The 18,843-nt window shown below is 40.4% G+C and overlaps 1 protein-coding gene across 3 annotated transcripts in view; it reads left to right on the plus strand.

Annotated features, from left to right (window-relative positions):
- The window catches only part of LOC102285333 (craniofacial development protein 2), a 44,244-nt gene that overhangs the window by 19,509 nt on the left and 5,892 nt on the right, over positions 1-18,843 (plus strand). The window contains exons 5-10 of one of the 3 annotated variants that reach the window (XM_070388697.1): positions 5,446-6,417; positions 6,939-7,058; positions 9,924-10,043; positions 11,966-12,085; positions 16,773-16,850; positions 17,559-18,825. In XM_070388697.1, coding sequence (XP_070244798.1) covers positions 5,446-6,417; positions 6,939-7,058; positions 9,924-10,043; positions 11,966-12,085; positions 16,773-16,818 — 1,378 coding nt within the window. In that variant the 3' untranslated portion in view covers positions 16,819-16,850; positions 17,559-18,825. Of the gene's footprint in view, positions 1-5,445; positions 6,418-6,938; positions 7,059-9,923; positions 10,044-11,965; positions 12,086-16,772; positions 16,851-17,558; positions 18,826-18,843 lie in introns of those variants that run through there. The other 2 variants (XM_070388698.1, XM_005894305.2) reach the window with 2 other exon arrangements.

Here is an 18,843-nt window from a genome sequence, read left to right on the forward strand (position 1 = left end):
CCAGCCTTTCTCATGATGTACTACTCTGCATACAAGTACAGCCTTGACGTACTCCTCTTCCTATTTGGAACCAGTCTATTGTTCCATGTCCAGTTCTAACTGTTGCTTCCTGACCTGCATATAGGTTTCTGAAGAGGCAGGTCAGGTGGTCTGGTATTCCCATCTCTTTCAGAATTTTCCAGTTTATTGTGATCCACACAGTCAAAGGCTTTGGCATAGTCAATAAAGCAGAAATAGATGTTTTTCTGGAACTCTCTTGCTTTTTCCATGATCCGGCGGATGTTGGCAATTTGATCTCTGGTTCCTCTGCCTTTTCTAAAACCAGCTTGAACATCAGGAAGTTCATGGTTCACATATTGCTGAAGCCTGGCTTGGAGAATTTTGAGCATTACTTTACTAGCGTGTGAGAGGAGTGCAATTGTGAGGTAGTTTGAGCATTCTTTGGCATTGCCTTTCTTTGGGATTGGAATGAAAACTGACCTTTTCCAGTCCTGTGGCCACTGCTGAGTTTTCCAAATTTCCTGGCATGTTGAGTGCAGCACTTTCACAGCATCATCTTCCAGGATTTGGAATAGCTCAACTGGAATTCCATCACCTCCACTAGCTTTGTTCGTAGTGATGCTTTCTAAAGTCCACTTGACTTCACATTCCAGGATGTCTGGCTCTAGGTGAGTGATCACACCATCTTGATTATCTGGGTCGTAAAGATCTTTTTTGTACAGTTCTTCTGTGTATTCTTGTCACCTCTTCTTAATATCTTCTGCTTCTGTTAGGTCCATACCATTTCTGTCCTTTATCGAGCCCATCTTTGCATGAAATGTTCCCTTGGTATCTCTAATTTTCTTGAGATCTCTAGTCTTTCCCATTCTGTTGTTTTCCTCTATTTCTTTGCATTGACCGCTGAGGAAGGCTTTCTTATCTCTCCTTGGTATTCTTTGGAACTCTGCATTCAGATGCTTATATCTTTCCTTTTCTCCTTTGCTTTTCGCTTCTCTTCTTTTCACAGCTATTTGTAAGGCCTCCCCAGACAGCCATTTTGCAGTAGGTGTTGCGCGAAGGGCAGACACAAACCATAATCACAGAAAACTAGTCAATCTAATCACACGGACCACAGCCTTGTTTAACTCAGTGAAACTAAGCCATGCCGTGTGGGGCCACCCAAGACTGGTGGGTCATGGTGGAGAGGTCTGACAGAATGTGGTCCACTGGAGAAGGGAATAGCAAACCGCTTGAGTATTCTTGCCTTGAGAACCCCATGAACAGTATGAAAAGGCAAAATGATAGGATACTGAAAGAGGAACTCCCCAGGTTGGTAGGTGCCCAATATGCTACTGGAGATCAGTGGAGAAATAACTCCAGAAAGAATGAGGGATGGAGCCAAAGCAAAAACAATACCCAGTGGTGGATGTGCCTGGTGATAGAAGCAAGGTCCGAAGCTGTAAAGAGCAGTATTGCATAGGAACCTGGAATGTCAGGTCCAGCTGCTCCTGCTGCTGCTGTGTCGCTTCAGTCGTGTCCGACTCTGTGCGACCCCATGGACTGCAGCCTACCAAGCTCCTCCATCCATGGGATTTTCCAGGCAACTACTGGAATGGGGTGCCATTGCCTTCTCTGTTAGGTCCAGGAATCAAGGCAAATTGGAAGTGGTCAAACAGGAGATGGCAAGAGTGAACGTTGACATTGTAGGAATCAGTGAACTAAAATGGACTGGAATGGGTGAATTTAACTCAGATGACCATTATATCCTCATGGTTAGCTTCATGTCAATCACTTTGAAGCATCAATACCACGTTGATGATGATTGTCCTCAGCATATCACATCATTACCACCCGACATTGGTGCTGATGAGTTAGACCACTTAGGTGCTATCTGTCAGTATTCTCCATTTCAAAGACAGTCTTTTCCCATATAATCATTTTTGGGACCCATTAAATCTTGATGATGTGAATTAAGAATGTATTTTGCTGCCGGGAATCACCCTGGGAACTATTGAGTTGTCCAGCAGAGGGAAGTAGAACACTGATGGTGAGCCTCTAATGCTTTCAGTGTCCTAAAAAATACACAGAAAGAGTTTACTATGCCACTAGGAATGCAGTGTTAAATATTGGAAATCTTTCTTGGTTTGTATTATTTCTCATGTATTACATTGGATATCTAAGGAAGATGTATTATAACTTTACCATTGACTTGACAGTGATAAAGGCTGGTGAATAACTATTGTTATGAGAAATCATTAAATTTTCTGATCAAATTAAATTTTACGGATTTATTAATATTTATAAATATAGTTGACACAAATTTTTTTTTTCCTTTTAAAAGCAAATGTATGGTGATTTTAAATGCCACATGAGTATCCGGAAAGCCTGCTGTTTCTGTCATTTGTCAGAAGAGGGCAGCCCCATGTCTATCAAAGAAACAAATATAAATGAGGAAAATCATTTTTTTTCCCATAAATATTCACACTCTCACACATATTTTATATTCAAAAGTACTATATTCTTATTACTTTCAACACACACATTGCAGAGTTATATACTGTGCCAGATGAAACTTCTCTGAAAGTCAGCAGCATAATACACGTTTATTTCTTTCTGGTTTGGAGAAGTCCAGTACAGGTTGGGTAGCACTCTGTCTTACTACCCAGCCAGGCAGACACACAGGAAACACACAGACTTTAGACTTGCTGTGTCATGAAGAGTGAGGAGATAGATTTTCATTTAATTTGTCTGTTTTGAGAATGAAACTTGTGCCATCAGCCCTGCCCTTTGAGTCTAGGACTTCTGTGGTTTTCATTTCTACAAAGAGGAACGGGTTCTGTTGGTTGATTGGGGTCAGTAGCCTGTGGTACGAGCTAGAGAAGGGAATTGGGGACCAGGGTGCTCCTGATACGAACGTTAAATTGGTGTTAGCCCCACTCCTTTCCTCCACCTTTAGAGGTTCCTGGTATCTCAGTTTCCACAGCCTTTGTAGGATATGGCTTGTTTATTGGCCATTCCACATGGCTACAGCTTGAGAGAGCAGAGCACACACCTCAGTCAACTGCTGACTTGTCTGTTTGCTTTCTACCTTCAAAAAAATTTTAATTGACATCATTCTCCTGTTATACTTTTTCTTACCCTTGTGTAATTCTACCTCTGTAAACTTATTACCACTATCTGGTAGGGTTTTGGTAGAGAGTGGAGAATAAAGAATGTGTTCATTCCATCATTTCCAAGTGAAAGATTCCACTTGTTCTTCATGAACCATCTTAGGTCTCTAGATTCTGCCCAGGGCAAGTAGATTGAAAGCAGCTTTCTAAGCCAGTGTTCTTGTACTCTGCGTTAAGCCTCAAAGTGCACGTATGTTTGTTTTGTTTTTTCCTATAGCAGTATGAGGAATCAGCCCAAGAATTAGCAGCTTAAGACCATGTTCTATTACAGTTTCTTATAGTCCTGGCATAGCTGGACTTAGCTAAGTGTTTCTCGTGCAGAGCCCCTTCTGCAGTTGTCCTTAATGGCTGGGTCTAGGAGTGTCTTGAAAGTTTATTTACTTCCATGTCTGGTGCTTGGGTTAGGACGACTCAAGACTTGGGATCTGGAACAGACACCTTAGGTATCTCGGTATTCTTGTGTGTTCTCCAGCATTGTAGCCTCAAGGCAGACACGTTTTCTGTGGTAACAGGGGTTTTAGAGGTTCATTATTGAGAAGAGAATCACCTGAAAGCTCTGTTGTTTTTCTTAGCAAGTCTTAGAAATCATGTAGTACCCTTCCCACTGAACCCTGTGAATTGTGGCAGCCACAAAGTCCCATCAGTTTCAGGGAGCAGGAGTGACATATACTCTTACTTTCATAGGGGTAGTGTCAGGTTCTGGAAAAACATGGGCGTTGGGAAATTGATGGCAACTATCTTTGGGAAATAGAATTTACTAAAGGATTCTCTCTAGCAGTGCTACTTCATCTCTAGATGAGAAAAAGTAACCTAGCCCCTTAGAAATTAGTGTTTTCACTCGTGGGTTGTAAATGTGTTAGCTGTTGCTACAGGAATGCTACAGACCATCCCAAAACATAGTGGTATACCACCAAGCATTTTATTTGTTACACCTGTGTTTCTAGATATTGAGGGTTCAGCTAATCTAGGCTTGTCTCCTAATTGCTGGTTGGGTTGAGACATGCAGCATGTGTCTGTCAGCCATCTGGGACCTGCAGCTCCCTGAGGCATGTTCTTGTGGCTGAAGAGGTATTCAAGGGCAGGTGGAAAAGTGCAAATGCATTTAAAGCTTTTTTTCCTGTCACATCAGTTAATGTCATTGAGCATTGAAGTAAGTTATATATCCAAGCTCAGCATCAGTGGAGGGATGGGGAAGTATCTTCTTGGGCAAGAAGGAAGAAGTGAGTTATTTGGGGGATGGTATTCTATAATCATAAAAATTCTCCCTCTTTTATTTAATTCTTCTCTCTTTACTGAGAAGTTTACCTAGAATAGTTATGTTGTTCAGTAGCCAAGTCGTGTGTTCATGTTCCACTCATTGCAACCCAGTGTCCTGTCCCACGCCAGGCTCCTCTGTCCTCCAGTGTTCTCCAGACTTGGCTGAAATTCATGTCCGTTGAGTCTGTGATGCTCTCTAAACATCACTTCTTCTGCTTTTATGCACCCCCCACTTCTCCTTTTTTGTGTCTTTCATTTTCCCAACATCAGGGTCATTTCAATCGAGTCAGCTGTTCACCTCAGGTGGCCAAAGAATTAGAGCTTCAGCACCAGTCCTTCCAATGAATATTCAGGACCGATTTCCTTTAGGATTGATTGCTTTGATCTCCTTGCTGTCCAAGGTACTCTTAAGAGTCTTTTCCAGCACTGCAATTCGAAAGCATGAATTCTTTGACACTCAGCTTTCCTTATGGTCCAGCTCTCATATCTGTACATGACTACTGAAGATACCTAGCTTGACTACATGGGCCTTTGTTGGCAAAGGGATGTTTCTGCTTTAAATATGCTATCTAGGCTTATAGTTTTCTTTCCAGAAAGCAAGTATCTTTAAATTTCGTGGCTGCAGTCACCATCCACATTGATTTTGAAACCCAAGAAAATAAAATCTATCATAGCTTTCACTTTTTTTTCTTCTATTTGCCATGAAGTGGTAGGACTGGATGCCATAATTTTAGTTATTTTAATGTTGAGTTTCAAGTCAGCTATTTCATATTCTCTTTCACCCTCATCAAGAGGTCCTTTAGTTCCTGTTCACTTTCTGCCATTAGACTGGTGTATGTATATCTGAAGTTGTTGATATTTCTCCTGGCAGTCTTGATTGCAGGTTGTGACTTATCCAGTCTGGAATTTCATATGACGTACTCTGCATATGAGTTGTATTAGCAGGATGACAATATACAGCCTTGTTTTACTCCTTTTACCAATGTTAACCTGTCAGTTGTTTCATGTGCGGTTCTGTTTCTTCTTGACCTTCATACAGGTTTCTCAGGAGACAGGGAAGGCCTGGTATGTCCCCGGAACATGAGCCCCCCAGATCAGAAGGTGGCCAGCATGCCACTGGGGAAGAGCAGAGGTCAGTTACTAATACTTCCAGTAAGAATGAATCGACTAAGCGAAAGTGGAAACGACGTGCAAATGTGGTCGTGACTGGTGAAGAAAGCAAACTCCGATGCTGTAAAGAAGAATACTGCATAGGAACCTGGAACGTTAGATCTATGAATCCAGGTAAATTGGATGTGGTGAAGCAGGAGATGGAAAGAATAAACATCGATATCTTAGGAATCAGTGAACTAAAATGGACGGGAATGGGCGAATTGAATTCAGATGACCATTATATCTATTACTGTGGGCAACAGTCTCTTAGAAGAAACGGAGTAGCTATCATAGTCAACAAAAGAGTCCGAAATGCAGTAATCGGGTGCAATCTGAAAAATGACAGAATGATTTCAGTTCGTTTCCAGGGCAAACCATTCAACCTCACAGTAATCCAAGTCTATGCCCCAACTCCCTATGCTCCAGAACCTGAAGTTTACCGGTTCTATGAAGACCTACAACACCTCTTGGAAATAACACCGAAAATAGATGTCCTTTTCATCATAGGGGATTGGAATGCAAAAGTAGGAAGTCAGGAGATACCCAGAATAACAGGAAAATTTGGCCTCGGGGTACAGAATGAAGCAGGGCGAAGGCTAATAGAGTTTTGTTACCAGAACAGGCTGGTCATAGCAAACACCCTTTTCCAACAACACAAGAGACGACTCTACACATGGACATCACCAGATGGTCGATACCGAGATCAGATTGATTATATTATTTGTCGCCAAAGATGGAGAAGCTCTGTACAGTCAGCAAAAACAAGACCTGGAGCTGACTGTGGCTCAGATCATAAGCTCCTTATTGCAAAGTTCAGGCTTAAGTTGAAGATAATACCAAAAACGACTCGGCCATTCAGGTATGACCTAAATCAAATACCTTATGATTATACAGTGGTGGTGACAAATAGATTCATGAGATTAAGAGAATAGAGGGGCACAGAAATTAGGCCTGATAGAGAGTAGGACCAGATTTTGGGTGGTCTTGAATGTGAGGTTTAGCAGTTTGTATTTTACGCTCTGAGTTAATACTGATCCATCACAAGAACTTAGGTAGGGGAGTAACGATGTTTTTTTGTTTCTTTGTTTGAAGTCATCTTTTGAGGTTAAAGCAGTCGTAGTCAAGTGAAGATACTTCTTAAAATTATTTTATTTTTGTTTTGGTTGCCCTGGGTTGTCAATGCTGCTCATTGTCTTTGATCTTTGCGGAGAGTGGAACTACTCTCTATAACTATTATAGTGCACTTTAAACATGAAGCTCAGCAGCTAGAGTTTATAGAAAGGCCAGTGCTTTTTTCCTTGTTATTTATGCCCTTTTCATAGATTTTGTTTGTTTGTTTGTTTTTACCCTCTTATGTACTTGATGTCTCCTTTGATGCAGGGGGACCAATGAAGTGGGTGAGACCTCTCAAGAAGCAAAATCTGTGTTCAAACAAACTGAAAAGGGCAAACCTCAGGCTAATGTCCCTTCAAATGTGTCATCAGTTCCTGGTGGATCAGGGTGAGTACCGTGTCACAGGCCTAGGTGTATCTGGCACATTCGAGAAGATGTTTTCAGTACAAGGATGCTATTTGCCTGCAGTTTTCATGCCTCTCTTTCTTGAGAGAAGGATTCTTTCTGCTGCTGTTGTGCCTTTGCTGAACGTGAACGTGAAGTCACTCAGTCGTGTCCTACTCTTTGCGACCCCATGGATTGTAGCCTACCAGGCGCCTCTGTCCATGGGATTTTCCAGGCAATAGTACTGGAGTGGATTGCCATTTCCTTCTCCAAGGGATCTTCCCAACCCAGGGATCGAACCCAGGTCTCCCGCATCATAGACGGACACTTTACCGTCTGAGCCACCAGGGAAGTCACCAGGATGACTTGAGCAACTGTCAGTTCGTTTGTTTTTGTCACTTCCAATATTATGCCTTTGCTGAAGTACTTGCCAAAATGAAAGGTGTAGAGATAAATTAGCCACAGTTTTTTTGGTTAATTCTGAAAAAAGTCCTGATTTACATTGTTAGGCACAGAGTTGAACAGGTAGTAGCCCTAATTTAAAAAAATAATTTTTGTATGAAAGTATCAGCAGTTCATCAGAACTTTTAGTAAGTTTTGAGTGGAGTACTTGCTTCCACCCATAAGGATCTCATAGGAATAGAGAAAGGTCAAAGCTGACTTATAGTTTTATTAGCACATTATCAAGAACTCAGTAGTTTTTCCTCCCTACATATTTTCCATAGTACATCATTTATCCTGAGAAGACAAGAATTCTTTCTTTGGAAGAAGGGATAATTTCTTTTTAACCTACATGGAAGAAGTAAAGCTCACAGGTAGGAGTAGTCAGGGCACTCACCAAGAGAGGGCAACACGGACCACGTCACCACAGCACTGATCACCTCTGCCTTCTGAGGTGTTTGGGCTACATGTGACCCGTTGTTAATTCACTGACATTTCAGTCAGTTTGCTGCTGCTGCTTAAAACTGCAGTGCATACCAGCCTTCCACAGGAGACGGTTTTGAGGGATGTGAGGTCCTGGTACCATTAGTAGTCCACAAGCAAAAGGTTCCTGGTACCTTTATTTCTGTTGTGTGGACTCTGTTAGGCTGCTTGTGGCTAAAATTAGCTTAACTTTTGTATTAGTTTCTTTCACTAAATGCTGCAGTCAAAATGATCAAATCTTTGTACCATAGAAAATTATTTAAATTTTCTGTTGACATTCCTAAATCTGGTATAAATGTTTATCAATAAAGAAGTACTTCCTCTGGAAAAGGAAATGCCAACGCACTCCAGTATTCTTGCCTGGGAAATCCCATGGACAGAGAAGCCTGGTGGGCTGCAGTTCATGGGATTGAAAATGTCAGAGGACTGAACACATACAGCGCATTATGAGGAGAGACCGTAGGTGTGCCTTGGAGTTCTGCATTCAGAGCTGCTTTAAAGGTGTCATCCACATAGTATGACTATAATGTTAGGTTTCTAATTTAAAAAATAGATATGCAACAAACAACCAGGGTTTACTGTATAGCGCAAGGAACTGTAGTCAGTATCTTGTAATAAAGTATAATGGAAAATAATTTAAAAAATAATATAGGTGTACATGTACAATTGAATCACCGTGCTGTGCACCTGAAGCACTGTAGGTCAACTGTACTTCAATAAAATATACGTTAAGAAAAAAATGACTACCAGTTCTGTGAACTAGATCTGTTTTTTCTTTTTCAGTGGCCAGTGAGTACAGTCGTTTCTAATAAAGCTTTCAAACTTAGTATTTTTATATATATAATGTAGAGAAAGCTCTATAGAGTTATTTGATTGTCTGAGTAATACTGAGCCATCCCAAGAATTGAGTAGGAGAGTAACCGGATGCTTGTTTGAACTCATCCTTCAGTGTTTTCCAGCGGCGATTCTTTTTTTTTTTTAATTTTGTTCTTGGTTGTGCTGGGTCTCCATTGCTGCCCGAGGGCTTCCTGTAGTTGTGGAGACAGGAGGCTGCTCTGTAGCTGCGGTCCGTGGCGTTCTCATTGCCACGGGGAGCTTGAGCTCTGAAGCCTGGTGGGCTGCTGTCTCTGGGGTCACACAGAGTCGGACATGACTGAAGCGACTTAGAAGTAGCAACAGCAGCAGCATTCTGAATGACTGGTTTGAACACTCCAGGTAACACAGTGATCGTAATCTTGGACCCTCCGACAGATTGGCGTTTAAACAAAATTTTTCAGATATTTTTAATGACTTGGTAACGCAGGCAGGCATTAGGCATTTCCCTTCTTCATCTGAAATTTCTGGTATCGTTCATATCTTTATTTGATCCTTAAGGACTCAGTTTCATTGAGGGAATTTTTTTTCAGTTTGAAATTGGACAGGATTCTCAGTCATGTAGCTTTCTTCCACTCCCAAATCACTGCTTGTTTATCTTCCGGTTGTTTAAGGTATAGAACAGGAGCCTTCTTGAGATAATTGCTTATACTGTTTTTATATTGTTTATACGAATTGTTTCTCCTTGAAACAATGCTAGTGTGTTTCTCCCAATTACTCCACCTCCCTGTTCCCACTTTGACTTAAGCGTGAGCACTAATGTGCACTGGGAGAGCCCTTCAGTCTTTACTTTGGTGATCTCACGTGGGCTGTGTTTAGGGTGACGGTCATGTGACAGAAGTAATGGAGGGGATTTGAGAGACATCAGACTTTCATCTGCTGTTGTTTCATTTGTTAAATTAATAAGGGGTAATGTCTTTATAAATATTATAGTAAACTTTGATCATAACGCTCAGCAGCAAGAATTTACAGAAAGCCCAGTGATTTTTTTTCCCGTGTTATTTATGCCTTTTTCTTAGATTTTCTCTTTGTATTCCTCCTGTATTCTTGTTGTCTCCTTCCTTGGTGCAGGGTTTCTAAGGAAGTAGGTGAAACATCTCAAGAAGGGAAATCTGTCTTCAAGCAAAATGAGAAAGAAGAACCTGAGTCCAGTGTCCCTTCAGCGGTGCCATCACTTCCTGCTGGGTCAGGGTGAGTAGTCTAGACTTAGGCCCTGGTGTATCTGCCATGTTGGAGAAGATGTTTTCATTATAAGGATGCCGTTTCCCTGTAGCTCTCATGACTCCTTTCCTAAGAGAAGGAATTCTGCTGCTGTTCTATCTTTGCTGAAATATTTGCCAAAATGGAGGATACAGAGAAAAATTAGCCATTGGCTTCTTGTTTAATTCTGACAAAGTCCTGTTTTATATTGTTGGCCACAGAGCAGAACATGTAGTAGACGGCCAGGGAATTTCCCATTTCAAATTGTTGTGTTTGTAGAGGGTTACAGAATAACTATATTTTTTGTGAGTACTGAGACAAAAAATAGGCTCTTGGCTAAAACAGCATGTTTTCAGATTTCTCATCATATTGGAGAAGGAAATGGCAACCCACTTCAGTGTTCTTGCTGGGAGAATCCCGGGGACGGTGGAGCCTGGTGGGCTGCCGTCTGTGGGGTTGCACAGAATCGGACACGACTGAAGCGACTTAGTAGCAGCAGCAGCAGCATCATTATATTGTTTGAAAATAATTCTTCAAAAAAAAATTTTTTTTCAATCTCAAAAAAGTTTTTATTTGTGAGTGGTTGCCTACATGGAAAAATATTGGCATTTGTGTTGAACACTATTTTTTTTGGTGTGTGTGTGACTGTGTTGGGTCTTAGTTGCAGCACATAGGATCTTTAGTTGGGGCGTGTGAACTCTCAGTTGCAGCATGTGGGATCGAGTTCCCTGACCAGGGGTGGAACCTGCATTGGAGTGAGGAGTCTTAGCCCCTGGACCACCAGGGGACTCCCTGAACATTGTATTTTTTCACACACAGCTTCTGAGATATTTTGCCAACAAATGACTTGGCTAGAGATCTGTCCAAACTGCCCCTGTCCCAAGCTGCGTGTCGGCTTTTCCTTTTTCTTTTAATGAGCAGGAAGGAAGTAGCCCCAACCATAAAAAGTCATTTCTGGATTCTTTAAGATGGATTTTTAGGGAAAAGCATTTCATGTAAAAATAAATCCATATATAAATCAGCAACGAATATTCCAAGATAAGGATATTTAGTTCTATTATTCATTGGTTTTTTTAAGTGAAACATTACTAGCTAAGGTAGGGAGATCATGTAAATAGTTATCATTAAGCTCTTATGTTTTCCAAGTTTTTACATTGTGGTTAGCTCTTGATTGTAAAAGCTGCTCTGGTTTTAATAAAGTTCTTATTACAACTTCAGTGCCTACCAGCTTTCCCTGGAGACCGTATTTTGGGATGTGAAATCCTGGTGCCATTAGCAGTCCACATGCAGAAAGTTCTGTGTACCTGCATTTCTGTTTTGTGGACTGTTAGGCTGCTTATGGCTGAAATCAGTGTAACCTTTGTATTAGGTTCTTTCACTAAAAGCCTCATTCAAAATGATCAACTCTTTGTACCATAAGGAATTTTGTGTCATCGTTGGGTTGTTTTACGTATAGAACAGGAGTCTTCTAATTTAGGGTATTCTAAATTGTTACTATTGTTGCTTTTCTCCTTAAATAATGCCAGTGTGTTTCTCCCAGTTACTCCACGTCCCTGTTCCCACTTTGACTTAAGCGTAAGCACTAATGTGCACGTGAGGTGCAGTGGGAGAGCCCTTCAGTCTTCACCTTGGTGATCTCACGTGGGCTCTGATTCAGGGTGACGGTCATGTGACAGAAGTAATGGAGGGGGTTTGAGAGACAGCAGACTTCCATCTGCTGCTGTTTCCTTTATAAGATTAACAAGGGGAAAATGTCTTTGTCTAGAAGGGTTACAGGAGACTTTAATCATAATACTCAGCAGCAAGAAATTACAGAAAATCCAGTTGTTTTTTCTTTGTAATTTTTTGCTTTTTCTTAGATTTTGTTTCTTTTTATTCCTCTTGTAAACTTGGTGTCTCCTTCCTTGGTGCAGGGTGTCTAAGGAAGTGGGTGAAACTTCTCAAGAAGGGAAATCCGTCTTCAAGCAAAATGAGAAAGAAGAACCTCAGTCCAGTGTCCCTTCAGCGGTGCCATCACTTCCTGCTGGGTCAGGGTAAGTAGTCTAGGCTCAGGTCCAGGTGTACTTGCCACGTTGGAAAAGATGTTTTCGGGACAGTGACTGTGTTTTCCACCCCTGAGGATCTCATAGGGAGAAAAAAAGGTCAAAGATGACTTATAGTTAATTTTAATAACACATTGTCAAGAACTTAATAGTTTTTCATCCCTTCATATTTTCCATAGTACATGAGTTATCTAGAGATGAAAACTAGAATTCTTTATTTGGGGGAAGAAAAATTTTCATTCTTAAAACTGCATGTAAGAAGTAAAGGTGACAGTTAAGTAGGAGGAGTCAGGGCACTTGCCTCAAGAGTGGCGAACATGGGCCACTCACTCCCATCACAGCACTGATCACCTCTGACCCCTGAGCAGAGCTCTCTCTTCTTGAGGTGTTTGGGGTACAATAAGTCACCTGTAGTGGCTTCGCTAACCTTTCAATCCTTTTGTTGCTTTATCCTTCCCCTGCAAATCTTTGAAGTTTTTTCTTATGTTTTTAATTAAAGAAGAAAGTTGGTTTTCCTGTCAGGTTAACAGTTTTTACAGGACAGGCTTTTCTGATCTTTGCAGCCCTGGCTCAAAACGACATTGTATACACTGGTGTGCAGTGACCCCTGCAACAGAGGTGTGAGTGCAGGTCGTTAGTGTGAGAGGTGATTCCTGGAAACCGAGCCGGGAGGAGAAACGGTGCGGGAAGGTAGCCAGGGCAGGGTGTTTTCCAGCTGGTGCTGGTGGTGGCTGCTACTCTGTCCTGTTGGGGGACTTGGCTGGGTTGAGGAGGTTGGGGCGGTGTGATCCTCCAACTCCCTGCCATGCTCGCTCAGCTGCTTCCGTGGCACTCAGGCCATGGGCCGGAGGTGTTTGCAGTGACGCTGTTCTCAGGGTGTCGTGGCAGTGAGTGTAGGGACGTGAGGGAGGGCTGTGTTCACATCTGCTCCGTACTTTTTATCTGCTTCTTCATCCAAACATTTGTCTCCCACTGGAGCAGCTAGGTGGTGGAAGTCATGGAGTAGTTACCCAGGAATCCAAGAAGGAAAAGGACTTGAGTGCGTGCTGCCCCAGTGGAAATGGGGTAAACATCAAGGAAGGCATCTGTGAGAGGAGCAGAGTAATGGGAGCAGAGTTCTCAAGACTGACTGTTAGTGCTCTAGGCCAGTACTTTTTAAGCTGTCGTTTGCAGTCATCATTTAAGAGAAATGAAATAGAATGAAGCAACATATTTTTAGCCTTCTAATCATTATATTGTTTGATTGGGATTCTCCTCAGATTAGTAGCTTTCTAACTTTATTGCCACTCACAGTAAGGAATACATGTCATTAGGATTTACTCTGCTCATTAATATAGGTATGTATGATGACCTGTATTTTATGTCCATACTATGTAATTATTATGTGTAGTATGTGTCATTTGAAAAACTTTTATGATCCATTGATTTCATAATCTGTTACAACCTGTATGTGACAAATAATGCTCTAGGCTGCATAAGAAATTAACCTTCTGCAGGCTTCTCTCTGGGTTAACAGGCTTATAAGTGGTTTATTAAACAATGTGTCATGCATTTATTGTAAGTGTTACTATGAAAGTTACCTCTGGATTAAGTACTAGATAGCAATAAAGGCAATTTCTTCTGGCTTAGGTTTCTAGTATAGTTAGTTTCATGTAGAGTACATCATGCAAAATGCCGGGGTGTTTGACTCACAAGCTGGAATCAAGATTGCTGGTAGAAATATTAACAACTTCAGATATGCATATGACACCACACTAATTGCAGAAAGCAAAGAGGAAGTAAAGAGCCTTTTGATGAAGGTGGAAGAAGAGTAAAACGCTGGCTTAAAGGTCAACGTTCAAAAAACTTAAGATTATAGCAGCTGATCCCATCCGTTTGTGGCAAGTAGACGGGGAAAAAATGTAAACAGGACAGTTTATTTTCTTTGGCTCCAAAATCTCTGCAGCCATGAAATTAAAAAATGTCCAAATCTGACAGCAGTCATGAAATTAAAAAATGCATGCTACTTGGACGAAAAGCTATGACAAACCTAGACATCATATTAAAAAGCAGAGACCTCACTTTGCTGACAAAGGTCCACATAGTCAAAGCTATGATTTTTCCAGTAGTCATGTACGGATGTGAGAGTTGGACCATAAAGAAGGCTGAATATCAAAGACTTGATGCTTTTGACCTGTGGTGCTGGAGAAGACAAACTCTGGAGAGTCCCTTGGATAGCAGGGAGATGAATCTGTCAATCCTAAAGAAAATCAACCTGAATATTCTTGTAGGACTGAAGCTGAAGCTCTGGTACTTTGGTCACCTGATGTGAAGAGAGGACTGCTTGGAAAAGACCCTGATGCTGGGAAAGCTCGAAGGCAGTTGGAGGAGGGGACCATGAGATGCAAGGCAGTAGAGCATGAGATGGTTGCATGGCATCATCAACTCAGTGGACGCAAGTTTGAGCAAACTCTAGGAGATGATGAATGATGGGGAAGCTTGGGGTGCTGCAGTCCATGGGTTTGCAAAGAGCTGGATTCGTCTAGAGCAACTGAAGAACAACCAGAGCAGGGAAAGTTCTTCATTCAGTAGACTGATTGTGTTCTTTACGTCTTAGAGAGTGACTCATGGCATAGCAACAGGCATCCACCAGAATCTTCTGCCTCAGATTAGTTTCATTTTGTTTTATCAAGAATTCAGTATGTGTTTTGCTCTAAGAAAATAGTTTCATGTAGCATAATTTTTACTTCTTGCTTCCTTGAGTGTTGAGTAAAATAATGTTTTGATGCTTAAAGATTCTACTTGGAAACAGTGTGTTTTAGAAAATACTGTTATACTTCTGAAGATAACCAGAGGAAGGCGAAGTGGCATCTTGGCACGTTCACCTTGTTTAAGTAACTTGAGTTGCTCATGAAAATCATTCTGTATTTCATGCCTTACATTCTTAGCCTTTTTTCTTTTGAAACTTTTGACTTTGTATTGTGATACAGGAATTAATAAACAGTGTTATGAGGGGAACAGAGAATGGGCTCAGCCATACATATACATGTGTCCATTGTTCCCCAGATTCCCCTCTCATACAGGCTGCTCAAGTGTTGAACATTGTTCCATTTGCTATAACAGATCCTTGTTGGTTATCCATTTTTAGAATGTCAGTGTATATGTCCATGCCAAACTCTCTTTAACTATCCCTTCCCCTCAATCATCACAACCCCTCCAACCCCCACAACATAAGCTTGTTTTTGAAGTCTGTGAATGTAAGTTCATAGCATTTCTTTTCAGATTCCACATAAAGGACATGTCAGATTTTTCCTTCTCTGTCTCACTTCGCTCTGCATGATACTCTAACTCAGTCCACATCTCTACAAGTGACTCTGTCATTCATTTTAATACTTCATCATATAGGTATACCCCATCTTGTTGATCCATTCCTCTATTGAGGGACATACAGGCTGTTTACATGTCCTGACTATGTAAATAGTGCTGCAGTGAACAGTTGGGGTGCATGTGTCTCTTTGAATTACGGTTTTCTCTGGATCTGTCTCCAAGAGTGAGATAGCTGGGTCACATAGTCGTTCTGTATTTCGTTTTTTACGGAATCTCCATGGTGTCCTCCATAGTGCCTGTATCAAGTTAACATCAAAGGTGATTGAAATGAGGAAATTGTTCAGAAACCGAGTGATCAGATATCAAGGGTGAGCGATTCTGTTTAAACTGATTTAGCAGGATGCTTGTTAAAACTGAACTAAACAGGCCCAACAGGGGTGGTGGCCAAGCCTGAGACTTGGTTAAGATGCCTGACTAAGGTTGGATCGAGAAGAGTCTGTGGTGCATACAGGACACCATCTGGGGCAGCATGGAGACCAACAGAGGGAATCTAGGTGGGTCAGCCGGTGACTTATCTTTTAGTAGATTAATGAACTCACTCCTTGAAGGAGTAAAGTGAAATTCAAGGAAAATCAGCTTCTGTGAAAACTCCAGAGAAACTTAATAGAGCACAAGGAAATGTCTCCCTGAGTCAAAAAGTCTTCACAGTTTGTGCATGAAAATGGGGAGACATAGCACTATGATACATGTACTTTGAATTTCTCACTAAACCCGATCGTTTGTTTTACCTACACAGTTGTAGTGTTACCTGCACAGTTGTAGTTTTGCTTGGGAAACAACAGCCTCGAGAGAAATTCAGTTGATCTGAGGTGTGTTGCACACATTTTATCAGTGCAGACATCAGTATGTGGTGCAGGCTGCAAACAAATGGTATGGAAAGTCTTCAGGGGTAGAATCTATGGGAAACATCTGATTTATTAAAAGAATTATTTAATGCAGTAAAATATTTTTTCATTTTCATGTTTTTAGTTGCTTCATTGAGACATGCGAAAAGATACTTTAAACATTGTTACCATTTTTTTAAGTGTCTTTGGTTTACTCTTGGGTCTTGCAGTATAAATTAGAATTAGTAGTTATTAATTTCCTAGTCTTAATGGGGTTACCTAGTGGTAGGACTTCAGCCTTCTTTTCCAGTGTTTGGTTATGACTCCCAGAAAGTGCCTAAAGTTTAATTTTCAGATATGCCTTCCACTGGGTCTTTTACGTTTTCCTTCAAGAGAATTTTTATCCTTAATGAGAAAGAATTAGTTTTTTAAAACCCAATTTAAGCTCCTGTAATTTTTCCTCTAATGCTTGTCTTTTTCATTTTAAGGCCTGAAAACTGTGACCTTGAAAAGAACCAGGACTGCAGCAATTAAGTATCTGACTTTATCCTTAACCACCTGAACTGGTTTGTATGAAATACAGTCGTTTTTATCTGTTTTCAAAATAGTTTCTGGTCGTTAAATCTGACATTTTTAAAGGAAAGTTCTCATTGTGAGTGTAAAGCTAACTGTCCATGAGATCGTGTGCAGTGGTATTTGATTTAAAGCAATATGCACTCTGGCTTCTTGATTAAAAATAGCTAGGAGGATCAATTTACCAGGGATAGTCACAGAGAAAAATCAAAAAGTAAGGAAATGGCAACCCACTCCAGTATTCTTGCCTGGAGAATCCCATGGACAGAGGAACCTCACAGGACTGTAGTAAGAGTTGGACACGGCTTAGCAACTAAACCACCACTGCCAATCACAGAGAAAAATTACAAAGTATCACATAAAGTAAGTAGGTATTTTCTTTGAACTATTAGGCCATTAGACCACATATCAAAATAATAGTGATAGATAGGTAGGTGGAAAATTATAAGAGTTGGATACAGGCAGATGTCTTCACAAATTCTACAAGATTAACTCTTCAATACACAAATATCAAATCATTCTTTTGAGAAAATTTTTGTGTCTTTAGTTTAAGAGTCCATTTTTCAGTTCATTGAGCTAGGATTTGAAAAATAAGCCTTCAGTTTAAGAAATTTGTTGTGTAAAATGATTTTAGTAATTTCTGTTGAAAGATGTCTCTTAGTATTCTCCCCTAAAGTTTTTTTTTTTTTTTTTTGATTCAGTGTCAGAAACTGAACTTGACTTTGTGGACCACTACCCCTGCATACTAATTTTGAACATACTCATCCATGACTTAAATGTTTATTTTTCCTTTAAAGCCAAGATACTAAAAGTAGTGCATTTGGAAAGTTGTCTTTGTTTTTTTGTTTTTTTTTTTCATCTGTTTCTTGTTTGATTATCTTCTGTTTTCAAAAACTTTAAATATAAAATGGATCATGAGATTACTGAATGTTTGATCCATCATGTGAATGGTAAGAAATGTTTGTTTCCTCTTAGGGTTTATTTTTATTTCTGATCCCCAATAAACAGTTATTTGAGGCTGCTGATTTGTATGCATGCTCAGTTCTGTCCGGCTCTTTGGGGCCCTATGGACTCTTAGGTCCATGTGATTTTCCAGGCAAGAGTACTGGAGTGAGTTGCCATTTCCTCCTCCAGCGAATCTTTCAGTTATTAGAATCGATCCCAGCTCTCCTGCATAACAGGTGAATTCCTTTATTGCTGAGCCTTTGGAGTAGCCATGTGGGGGTGGTTGCTCAGATCAAAAAAATACCTGGCATTTATTTTGAATATTTTTTCATGTATAGCTTCTGGGAGTTTTGCCAACCACTGATTTTACTCTAGAAGGATATGCAGCCACTTCTCCCCAGCTGTATGTCCACTTTTCCTTTTTTTATGACTTGGAAGGAAGCAACCCCAACCATTAAAAAGCTGATTTCTGGATTCTTTAAGATGGAAGTTTTAGGGTAAATGTGTTTCATGTTAACTTCATCCATATACAAATGAGTGATGAATCTTCCAAGATAAAAATGTCTAATTATGTTATTAATGTTTTTTTTTAACAGGAAAACATTACTTAAGAAATAAAGTAGGGAGAAAAGTTTCATGTAAATAGTTACCTTTAAGCCTTTATGTTTCCTAAGTTTTTAAATTGTATGTTTTTTTTGATTCCAAAAGCTCCTCTGGTTTGAATGAAGTTCTTATTACAACTGCAGTGCATACCAGCCTTTCCTAGGAGACCATTTCCCGGGATGTGAAGTCCTGGTGCCATTAGCTGTCCACATGCAGAAGGTTCTGTGTACCTGCGTTTCTTTTTTCTGTAGTCTGTTTGGCTGGTTGTCACTTAACTTTTCAGTTAGTTTATTTCACTAAATGATATAGTCAAAATGATAAAATCTTTGTACCGTGGGAAATTATTTCAATTTTATTTTTCTACTGACGTTTCTAATTCTGGTATAAATGTTTATCAATAAAGAATTACTTTCAATTCTGTGAAGTAGAACCGTTTTT

Source organism: Bos mutus, chromosome 18, assembly GCF_027580195.1.
Source record: "Bos mutus isolate GX-2022 chromosome 18, NWIPB_WYAK_1.1, whole genome shotgun sequence".
Classification (NCBI taxonomy): domain Eukaryota; kingdom Metazoa; phylum Chordata; class Mammalia; order Artiodactyla; family Bovidae; genus Bos; species Bos mutus.